At 36.9% G+C, this 12390-nt stretch overlaps 1 protein-coding gene across 1 annotated transcript; it reads left to right on the top strand.

Moving 5' to 3' along the window:
• Positions 1–2398: 2398 nt before the first annotated feature.
• Positions 2399–12384, top strand: LOC129737914 (protein hairless). The gene is made up of 4 exons (XM_055729080.1): positions 2399–2492; positions 6997–7143; positions 7228–9672; positions 9818–12384. Exons 1-4 carry the CDS (start codon positions 2399–2401, stop codon positions 9844–9846), a joined length of 2715 nt encoding a protein of 904 aa, XP_055585055.1. The 3' UTR covers positions 9847–12384.
• Positions 12385–12390: the final 6 nt, after the last annotated feature.

A 12390-nucleotide genomic window follows, 5' to 3' on the forward strand; every position in this document is an offset into this window, starting at 1 on the left:
TTTCAGGAAGAACCGACCATAGGGAGGGTTGCTTAAGTCTCAAACGTGAATAAAATTTTGAGGTATTTTGCACGGAAGGAACGAAAAATACTGGTTTTTCATCAATAACTTTTTTTCATCACTAGCTGATTGTTTTTTATGGTTGATTTTATTAAAGCCTAAGTTGAGACAAATATTTCACCCGAAGACTGTAACTAGATTGGATTTGAAACAGAAAAGTTATTGCGGTTCAAAGATTGTATTTTGGTCGAAAATTGTCGTATAAAACGCAATGCGTAAAAAGTACTCATTGCGTGTTGGACAAAATTTGCGGCCTTTGAACCGCAATAACTTTTCTGTTTCAAATCCAATCGAGTTACAGTCTTCGGGTGAAATATTTGTCTCAACTTAGGCTTTAATAAAATCAACCATAAAAAACAATTAGCTAGTGATGAAAAAAGTTATTGATGAAAAACCAGTATTTTTCGTTCCTTCAGGGCAAAATAACTCAACATTTTATTCACGTTTGAGACTTAAGCAACCCCTCCCTATCGTCGGATCTTCCTGAAACTTGGCATGTGACCTTCTGGTAAGCTAATAAATAATTTTGACTTGGAGCGAGTGAGATTTTTCATGTTTCATTCTTCCTATACTATGATAAGTGTACTGCGGTTCGTTAAATTATTAAAAACTCCAAAAATTTCAGTTATGGTAAAGTAGCCATAACTTCTTCAATTTTCAACCGATTTTGATAAATAACCACTTGAAATCTTAGTCTTAAATTGACATTTAAGCGCAAAAGAAAATCAGATTTTTTTAATGCTACCATCGAGTCTAGAACTTTCGTTGAAACAAAATTTTCTCTAAAAAAATGCGTTTTTTATAATTTTTTTTCTCATAAAGTCACTAATATCTGCAAAACTGTTGGTCTTACGCAAAAACAGTGTTCAGATGATCGATAGCAAATTTATTCACCTTCAATATGCAAAATAGGGATTTCAAATTAATGTTATGCCGTCCGATATATTTTAATCTATGTACAAGAACTTTTTTAACTTTTTCGAAATTTCATATTTGGAGCATAACTCAAAAACGGTTCTACTGAGATTTTTATGAATTTCATTTTCGGATTCAGCGCCCGATTTTACATTAAAAATGTTGGTCAGTTTATCAAGTTCACGATTTTTTTTTAATTTTGTAAACTAGTGTAATTAATTAGTATTCAATAATTCAAACCAATGGTAAACATAGAATTTTGGATTGCTAAAATTTAAGATATGTGATTTGATATTGAAAAGTTTGAGTAACTGTCCAGAAAACTGTACTAGAATTAAGTATTTACTGGAGGTTTAAATCAATATGAGGCCCTTGGAGCCAAAAGGGCATAAGTAAAGGTTGCCAGATTTCCCGGATATTTAACAAAATAATTGAGAAAACTCCAGTTCGGACCGGTTGCCCGGATTATTCATTTTATATGTCAAGTATTAAAAAACCTCAAATTGAATTTTTAAGATTTTTCATTTTTACATCTAATAAGAAGTTTTTTATGGTAAGTTTTATCCAAATAATCATGACTATTGTTTTGAAAGCCGGAAATATGATTCAAAATTTTCCGATGTGGTTTGATGAGAAAAAAAATTCAAGTGCATTCTTGTTTTTTACTAAATCATTCCGTGGTTTTGACCAAATTTATCCGGATGTTGCCTAGACTTTGGGTTAAGCATTTTGAAATCAAATGTTTGGATTTGTCCGATTGAGATACACCAAGGTTATTTTTACGCGGTTTGATTTTGCTCAATTTTTCTAACACGGCTTCTTTTTACGCGGTTTTTTGCCATGGATATGATTCTTCAACACGGCTTTCGCGAATCAACACGTTTTTTGAGCGAAAATATTCCAAGTCCTATACGTTAACGACGGAATTCATACCGCCTAAAAAAACCTTAGTGTACGTCCAAAAAAAAATTTGGCAAATTAGTATAAGTGCATCAAAGCTTATTTCGAGGAAACACGCTTTTAAGTTGTTATGTTTGGCCATTTTCCATTTCGAAAATTTGCATTTTTCTTTCGAACGAAATAGTATGTATCTATATAACATTTTCAAAATCAGAAAATCACGAAATATAGTTTGAAATATAAAGAATCGTTTGACATTAGGTATTTAATTAAAATTGATAATTTCTACACTCATAAAACCCCCTACATCTTTGGCTCTGAGGGCCAATATAAATTTGAATGAGTTTTGGGTTAGGTCTTACATCAAAATTAAGCCGAAATATAAAGGTTTTTCGACGATCCAGATTATCCTTATTTTTAAGATTTCCTCAAAACTTTCTCAGGGGGCGTTGAGCTTAAAAGTTTTGCAAAAGGGGGCGGTGAGTGAAAAAAGTTTGAAAACCACTGCTCTAGTCCTTCTCCTATGACGATCTACAACAGCGCGCAGCTTTGGGCTTGTTTGACGACGACGACGATCATTCGTTTCGTTGCCGAACGATCGCAGCGTATCGTACATCGTACATAAATGTACGCCGACGATTCAGTGATTTCCGCTCGAGTGCTCCCTCAAAAATGCATGCAGCATATTGGCTTAGTAGGTAGATAGCGACCCGACCCCATCTTATGTAACCGAATCTGGGCGAGCGTGGCACGTATTTCATTAGTGAAGAACGGGAAAGAAGGAAACACGAGCATTTGGTATTGTACGAGAATGGAGAAGCCACCGGCACCACCTCTACCACAACACTAAAACATGGGTTAAAGAAAGTCCACCCATTTTCCACTAGAGTTGTTCTTGTGCAGCCGTAAAAAACAAATGCTCATCCGGAAATGTTTTGAGAGAAGGGGTACAATAAAAAAAAACTTAACGATTTCTTAAAAGTCTTATTTGACAAAAAATACAAGAAAAAAATCGATTCCAAACGGAATATGTTATGATATCGATTTATTACAATTTATTTGAACTTCCATTATAGATGATAATTCTTAATTGTTTTAAAATATATACTGACAACGGGGGCGTTAAATAGCATCACGAAAAATTCACATTTTCACAAACATGTTAACTTTGATAATACCTCTGTAGAGCATTCGGTGCGTGGGCAAAAAAGTAAGAGCCAAGAAGTCCATACAAATTGAAGGCTCGTTGAGCGAACCTTAGAGTTAATGAACTGAAAGTTGGCACGGGACCTTCTGGCATGCCGAAAAACGATTTCAGACCCCAAGGTTTTGAACACGAAACATAACATTTTGAATACGGACCACCTTAATAAACATATTTTTTTTAATTTCCAAAAAAAAAATCAGTAAAACGAAAACCTGATAGTTTGTCAAATTTTTCGAAATTGTAAGCATTTTTTAAACGCTTTAAGCAAGATTCAGTTGGAATTGTCAAACGGTATTTTTTGTAGAATTTTGGATCTATAAAGTAAGAACGTTATCAGGAGTATGCCTCAAATATGCTATAGCCAATTTAGAAACACTTTTTTCTACGTGTTTCGTCGCAGTATTACACATTTCATAAGAGTTGCCGTGATTCAAAAAATTGAAATATTTGAAGTAAACAGAATAGCAACATACGCCATGTTCAGAAACATGATCTAACGAAGAGATATGTTCATGATAATAGTTTTGTGTAACTCTTAAGTACCGTAATCCGGGATAGGATTGATCACTCTTTTCAATATTTTTCGATTTTTTTTCTGTTAACGAGAATGTGACATGTTTCATATTTTTAAAACCAGTTCTGGATTCCTATGAACGTAAAATATGAGCCGATGTCCGAGAGTTCGAGCCCAACAGTGAATATCGAACACAGTTGTACCGGATAAGTTTTTCAATGACTATCCGCCAACTGTATTGTTGATATAAGTAGCGAATGACATAAAGATGTTAAAACGGCTATAATCGAAAAAAAAGTAAAACATGGTTGCAGAAATAAATTTATTAGACTACTTTAAATTTGATTGAAAAATCGATTTCGCCTTTGTTTAGAATTTGATGCTTTGGGGTAACATTGATCAGTCTCTATTATTAGTCGGTTTAATGAATTCTCTTGAAAATAAAGGATACAAAACACCTTCATAATATTTACAAATGCTAGTTTATCAATTGTTAAGGTAGTTCGGAATGAACTCAGATGGACAACGATGCTGCATAAATTAAGGGGCTAAATTTTTTTACCATTGCTTATAAAATTTCAACTAGAAAATAAATATTCTTCATTCAATTCTCTAGACCCTCGCACTATTCCCCTTTATTTTTTTCCTTCAAACTTTACCATTTGATAGGTTTCTAGCCTTTTGTTCTAGATTGGCTTACTCTCCTTATTTTTCAAATATCAAAAATTAAACTCAAAATACAAAAAAAAACTACACCAAAACTATACATTTATGTACTAAGGAAAAAAGTTGGATTTTCATATAAATCAACCTGCTGCTTTTAAACGGTTCGATTTCATCAGGAAGGATGTTCGTTTGCGAGCCTTCGAAAAAATAGATATTTCAAGATTTTGAAATTACATTTTTACTTACATTCGAAATTTTCAAAAGTTTTTCTCAATTTTCAAATCAACTAGGGTTTTAATCGTAGAAAAAACAATATATGATAAAATTTCCGCGGTGAAAGTCGGGAGGAATCGAAATTAAACCATTTTTAAGAGTTTTTGACCTGAACTGAGACCAGTTTAAAATTTATCTTTTAAATATTTCCCATCGATTCCACTATGCCAAACAACCAAGCGCAATTTTTGACCGCCTCTCCCCCCTCCATGAACAAGCGGAGACATTAATACCGTTTTTGTTTATGCCGAGTGTTGCACTGGTGCACCACTAGGTGCTGTCAAACTGTTTGTTTATTCGAACAGTGTTGCACTGGTTTTGATCTGGTGTGGCACTGCCATCGGGCGGTAGTGCCCCGACAAATTTGTCAGTGCTGCGAGAGAGCGTGTGAGTGAGTGAGGTAGCAATACACTAGCGACGATTTGTGTTTGTTTTTATCGGGCACGGTGGAACACTGAACGAGGGGAGAAAACAAATACGGCATAAGTTGACCCCTATCTCGCTGTCCCTGTGAACGTCATTTGTATACAAATAACGATATCTTATTCAATCAGGTACGAGAACCCCAGCAGTTAAAAAAGCGCGCGCTTTGATCAAATAGTAAGGAATCCTTTAAGATCCCAAGAAACCAAAAGTCCCATAAAACAGGTACAAAAAAGATTACTTAGCCCCATCATTGATATGAAGTACGATCTATGCAGCTCAAAATTTAGGACAAATTGTTCAATTGCTTCTATCCTACAACTCCTACATATATCGCATCAGAATGGTCACTCAAGTATCACATTGCATATTGAAATAAAAAAACTTGCCCGGCTTGGGGATCGAACCCCGACCTTCGTGGTGAGAATTTAACACGCTACCACAAGACCACGCCTAGATGGTGTTCTTACTGAAACTAAAACTCGAAGTGGTGATACCGCACCCGCCCAAACACACAGCCAGCCAGCAAGCCAGGAAGAAAGCAACTCAATGCACTTTTTGAGACTTATTAAATCACGTTTTGAGCTCTTTTGTACCCTTTATGTGACTTGAGTCCCTTACAACGTACATATCAATCACTTTTGCAACTTTAAAGTTCATTAATGTGTACATATACTTCTCTTATGGGAACTGACCAAAATAAGTCACATACAACGTACATATTAATCCCTTTTGCAACTTCCAAGTTAATTAATGAGCACATAAAGCTCATTCAAGGGAATTGGGCAGTTGATTCTCTTTGTCAGCTAATATGTAACTTTCAAAGCCTTCATTCAAATAAATATGTGACTTTTGGTTGCTTGGGATGCCACGTTTGTCAGGTTGCATAAAGCTAAAAAGAGTAGGAACACAGTTATGATTTCAAAACAGTTACATAAATGTTTGAATTTTGTTAAGGTCCTTAACTAGTAATGGACAATAGTTGTTTAATGTTACCTAATTTTTGAACCATCAATTAATCTTAAAGTCTAATAGCTTTTAACGATTCTAACTTTATTCCACCACGGCGATCTATTCTAATTCAGGGCGTTTTACCAACCCTTTTTAATTTTGGGAACAATTCATCAAATACTTCGGCAATCAGCAACCTTTCATTTTGTTTAGTTCAGATGCTTTGAAGGTGTTTGATATTTGTCTGGTCAACATGAAATGTCGTCAGTGAATGTCGCCGGCGCTGATTTTAGGTCATGTAGATTGTATACCAATCCGTTGCATGCACGCTTTTGTCCAATTTGTTCCAAATTATTGAAAATTTGGATTATTTTTTATTATCCCCCCCCCCCCCCTCGTGAGGTTCCAACTCCAAGTGACCGGCCTAGCTGATCCAAATGTAACAAACCTGGCCTTGTTAAATTACTTGTAGTGTCTAGTTTCAGTTATTAGATCTTTATTCCACTCTTAGTTGAAATAGTTTTTAGACACGATTTAAAAATCAATACGAGATACGGGACACGAGATACGAGATTAAAATCTCGAGAAAACATTTTTTTAAATTTACTATTACCTTCGTTGTTTTACACTTGTTGTTAAAATCGGTTAAACATGCTAGATATGCCTTGAGTCAAGGCCTTTTCGATCGTGTTATAACTTTTGAAGTTTTAATACTTCATAAGTTTAAAAAATTCATAAATTGATTTTCGGCGATTGCAGTCACGAAAAAATCTTAAAACGATTTTAATTTCTCCATCCGACGTTTCGGCATTTATTATGCCTTTTTCAAGGAGTTGAAATTTCTCGTTTTAATTGAAATGAGAACTCCTTCAAAAAGGCATAATAAATGCCGACACGTCGGATGAAGAAATACAAATCGTTTTAAGATTTTTTCGTGACTGAAATCGCCGAAAATCAATTTATTACCCAACCAGTCGATAGATGTTAACTGTTTGAAAAATTCTTGCAAACGAATTAGGTTTGGAGCCAACATTTTTTTTTCATTTTTTTTTTACATACTGATCGATTTTTTTTTCTCCAATTTCAGATGGCAAATTCATACTGGAATTGGCCCGCGCTCGGGAAGGCGAGAAAACCAGCTGGATATCGGTTCCGCGCAAAACGTTCTGGCCACCAACCGTTAGTTCGACGAACGCTAGCTTTCACAAGCATGAAAGTTCGACGTCACTTAGTTGTAAGTTTTTTTTTTGAAGTTTATGCACCTACTTCAGAAAACTGTTTTCTAAATCATTTTCACAAATGTTCTTATTTTTTGCAGTCTCGGATGACAACAGCTCAGTCCAGTCTTCGCCATGGCAGAGGGACCACTGCTGGAAGCAAACTAACCCGCGGTCGAACATTTGCAAGGAAATGTCTCTGTACTACTACCGGCCACCGAATGTGCGTTTCAAGCTGTCTCGAGAAACGGTCAAGCGGTTGAGACTGAAACGGAGGCGACCTTACGATACCACCATAGCGTCGGTTTCGCCTCTCCACTATGAGATTATTAGCCCTAGGGAATTGTCTATTGAAACTGTTGAAGATACTCGGGAACACGATGCAATGGATTTGAAAATGAATGGGAAAGCGGCCGAGGTGGAAACATCCAATGCAGAGGATAGCAATCGAGATGAGAACGTACCAAATGGTAGCCATGTAAACGGAACGAAAGATTTCACAATTAAACGACGGAGGGGTCAGTTGAAGCGAAGGAAAGAGCTTATTTCTATTGTTCAACAACTGACGGTTCGAATGGTGAACAGTGTGAATTCTACTCCACGTGTTCAGCTGTCAGGCATTCGATCCGCTTTCAGTAATTCATCTGTTCAACAACATGTGTCTCCTCGGAAAAGAATTCTGAGAGAACTGGAAAAGGTCTCATTGGAAGATAGTAGCAGTACTATGAAAAGATCTCGTGGTAAGCCAGGAAGTAATAACACGGTAGTGACTGCTACAACGGCCACGCCACTTGCTTCAGTCAATAGCAATGGAAACATGACCAGCGGGATTAATAATAGTAATAGTAGCAACAGTAATAATGGCAAACTTATAAACGGATCGTCGACAACGGAACCGCATTCATCTGCAGTTCCGACGACACCAGTGTCACGCCCCATAAGTAGCTATAGTATAACCTCGCTACTTGGACACAATTCGTCCAACGATAGTAGTAGTAAATCTAAGCAGCAGGAAACTAATTCCACAACTAGTCATCATCCGTACCATCATCAGCTTCCTTCTCATTATCATCAGTATCTTGGAAAGGACGTTATAACCTCACCGAAATCTCCCTCAGATGCTCATTATAGGTATTATGGGAAAAAGAAATCCCCGAGCTACGGGCCAAACGCTGGAACCGCAGCATCTCCAAATTCAGCTAGTGAGTACAATACTACTGGTGGTTATGGTGTTTCGCGTTCACCGGATCTAAGCCCCAGTCCAGAACATCAAAATCACAGTTTTACGCGCTATCGACAACATCCGTACAGCATTCATCCAATTGTTTCATCTCCCAGCAGCTACTCGAATGCATCTCGGTGTTCTCCATCGCCGAATACGAACGATTCTGCTAGTTCTCCATACAGTAACAATGCAAAGTATCGAAGCACTTACCTTACTTCTAGTGTTTCTCCGCCAAGCTCTGCCAATCCGGCCTCTACCGGGTCACCTCAACATTACACACGTCAATCTCCACTGAATTTCGCACGCTCACCGCCACCATCGCATCAATCCAGTTATCCACATTCCAGTAGCTATCGAAATAACGGAAAAGACCCAACATTATCTCCCAGAGCGTCTCCCAGCGTAGAACCGATACGTGTGCCAGCTACAACGCCCACCTCATCCAATCTCAGCACACCTAGTATCAGAACAGTTCCAAAGAAAACCGCCGCGTTGCGACAACAATTTGGTTCTCCGTCGTCTTCACCATCAATTCCAACAGATTCAGCGAAGCGAGAACGTTCTAATTCCAACGCTTCTTCCGAATCTTCGCGAACCGCACATTTCAAGAAGGAGTTGGACTATTCCGAACGATCAGCTTCAACCGCTTCTTCTGTTGATGTTGTTGATGGACTACCGTGTTCTTCCATTTCGCAATCAAGTTCAGTAATTCGTCCAAGTACCGTTATCGCATCTCCAACACCTCATCATCCAGTGCCCAATCCGTTTTATATGTATCCACCACAAATAGCAGCCTCGTTGCTCGCTGCTCAACAACAATCTGGCGCGGTTCCTTTCATGCCAACTTCCCCCCTAACGTACTATCAGCATATGTATAATCAGGCCGCGGTTGCTGCAGCATATCGTAGCCCACTATGGATGCACTACTCAGGTCTATCACCTCATGCGGCGGCTGTTGCTGCTGCTGCTGCTGCCGCTGCTGTTTCGCCTTCGGTGCCACCAACTTCTTTAGGAATGAGTTCAGCTGCCCCCGTCGAGAGTAACCACCGGGATGTACACCATCCAGGCGCTATCACAGTGCCAGCCGGAAGCACTACAAGTGCCATTACTGTCGTTAGTAGCGCCTCGCCTGTACCAGCATCGTCTGCGCTGAACTACAGTGCTGCGGCTTTGAGTGCTACTAGCCATCATCAGCTTGGACATCATCCTGGATCACTTTGGGGCGTAGTGTCGCCCTCGTCTTCGCATGAATCCAAGGCTAGACAATCGGCGGTATCGGGCGGATCGGCTACTGGTACCGAGAGGGACGATCCAACTATAGGTAGGTTTATATAAATGAATGTAATTTTTATCGTCGTGCCAATTTTAAGTTAACATTCAATTTTAATGCTTAGTGTTTTCTTACAAAAACATGCATGTCATCTGTTTTAAAGATTTAATAATAAAACATTTTGTTCTTATTTCAGATGTCCCTTTGAACTTGTCCAAGCACTAATGGCAGATCAGGTGCACGCGCCCACACTATAATATACAATGCAGAAAACAGGAGGTGGCTTAAGGTAATCCAAATCGTCGTTAAACGTACCAGTAATGTTATGAACAGAGATGAGCCTCAACACAGCGAAATTGACGTTCGTTTGAAGTACTACGCCTAGCGTAACTGAACTTTTACCCGACGTCATTGTCTTATATCGGTGTAATTGTGATTTCTTTAACTGATTGAATCACGTATTTCATAAGAAGAAAAAAAATCTTAACGAAAAAATACATCGTTGGTGTTTGAAATATTGCAAACAATGAAGGCGGATTCTATCCGTATGCTTTTTAGTGTTGGTATATGATCACGCAGATATGTATAATGATTTTAAATAGAATATATAATGAAGGTAAAGGTAGTGGGAGGGTTCAGCCTACAACAGAAAACAAAAACCTAAGGTTTTATCTATTTTCCGGAGAAATATAAAAAAAACTATTTTTGCTAAAATGTAATAAATTATAAAAGGATGAAATTATATATATGTAACATATACACACATCTACATATACATATGCAGAAAAAGTATATATATATATACCTATATACAATAAGAAATAAAGAAAAATTTTACAGAGAGATATTTTGTGAATCGAAAGTAATGCAGTACATTTTAGTACTGAATATTCCATGTTTTTCTAAAATGGTCTGGTAGACTTTTAAGAGAAGCGAATTATTCCATTCCTACCGACACAATTCTCAAACATAGAGCTTCGATGCATCTAGAGAAATTTAAGCCATTTGTAAGTGCTTACCTTCGATAGCCTCTTTTTTAACCGAGAGAAAACCTGTGTATGTTCCTTCTGAATCTGAATTCCTAGCCAACATCATGGATATAACTGCAAATACTACCCTTTTCAATTCTATACGTCGGTGTGTAGTAATCCGTATTCACAACTTATAATTAACCGTCTTGTAATAAATTCTACTTTGTCCTTTGCAATTCTATACTTGTAACAGATACGTACAAGAATCTCATCCTTTCACTGGTATATTTTGTGTCGCATAATGTGTATAACATAGACTGATGCTTTTATAGTTTTAACTTGAGAGATGTTATTTAAACATATATCAACATCATTTTACTCTTTGCCTAGTTTCTCAAAACGTAGGGCCCTATTACATAAAACGAGTCGAGTAACTCCAGTCACTGTCGAGTAGAGCTAAATGTCGTATTACGGTAGTCGAGTGAAATTGATCGAATTAATTTGAGTGCTCAAATGGCGGCTATCATGTTGAAATTTTTCGCAGTCGACTCAGTCGAGCTACCTGACTGAAGTTTGACTCGACTACTGTAATACCAAAATGGCTCACTCGAGTAAAATGACTCGTGACTCGTCTTATGTAATAGGGCCTATATTCGAGAATAAAACTTATTGAGAATTTGATAGTTTAACACCCTGTGAAGGCGACGTAAAACTATCAAATTTTCGTTCCAATAGAGTCAAGCTTTCCAGGTATTGAAGAATATACATATACAAAAGATTTATCAAAAGACAGAAAAAAACAGAAGCCAATCAAATCATAACACTACAAACACATAATATTTTATTGAACAAAATGAAACAAGACATTAATATAAAACGTATCAATATTTTGATAGTTTTATATAAAACAAACCGATTTTCGGCAAATTTTGGGAAAACATAATTTTAGTAAACTTACCGTACAAGATCAGATTCCGTTTTATATTCTATTGAAAATGAACGAATAGTCAGTCAACAAACAAAAACAAAAACGATTGTGCCTTTGAAACGTCAACCAAAAATACAAACAAAATTTAAACTAGAATTGACATAAAAAGCTATACACAATTCCTCAAAATACACAAAATATAGAAACAAAACCAAGCGAAACAAACATGTAACGAGAAAAACACGTTGGTCATATTTTCGAGAAATAGCCGGTTTACATACATCATATTATATATTCAAGTGCGAAACAAACTTGCACATTCTTATGACGAAGGATCGCGAAACTAGCTACAGTCCAGCAAACGATAATTCACATTACAAAACTATAACAAAAGTTCAATAACAAAAAAAAATGACATGCACACAATACTTAGCCGAACAATGCAAACGGAAATACAGCAAACGAAAATCAAGAGAGGTATGTAACTCTTTTCTATCGCTTTGTTCGGAACATGTGTACAGTGAACCTCCAGTTAAGTGTACTGTTTTTTCCAAATTTTTTAATCGAATATTCGTGTACCTCCGACGATACTTTTTTATATCGTGTATTTCTTAAGGGCATCGTCATTGGACACATAATATTCAACTACCTAATATTGGACTCTATGCAATAAAACTAATAAAACATTTACATGAATGTCGTTAAACAAGCTTATTGATGCCTATATTGATACATTCCAATCAGTTCATAAACATAGGCACTAATGACCTTGTCGAGCCTTAATTGAACATGTTCTCAACCGAAGATCTTTTAGTTTAAAATTCTATAACTATGCAGATATTTTCTTGACTGTTAAATCTATCTGAGATG

The sequence above is a fragment of the Uranotaenia lowii genome, chromosome 1 (assembly GCF_029784155.1).
Source record: "Uranotaenia lowii strain MFRU-FL chromosome 1, ASM2978415v1, whole genome shotgun sequence".
Taxonomy (NCBI): domain Eukaryota; kingdom Metazoa; phylum Arthropoda; class Insecta; order Diptera; family Culicidae; genus Uranotaenia; species Uranotaenia lowii.

Coding starts and splice junctions, on each gene's coding strand:
- LOC129737914 (XM_055729080.1), top strand. CDS start 2,399: ATGACGATCTACAACAGCGCGCAGCTTTGGGCTTGTTTGACGACGACG. Junction 7,144..7,227: donor AAGTTCGACGTCACTTAGTT/GTAAGTTTTTTT, acceptor TATTTTTTGCAG/TCTCGGATGACAACAGCTCA. Junction 9,673..9,817: donor GAGGGACGATCCAACTATAG/GTAGGTTTATAT, acceptor TTCTTATTTCAG/ATGTCCCTTTGAACTTGTCC.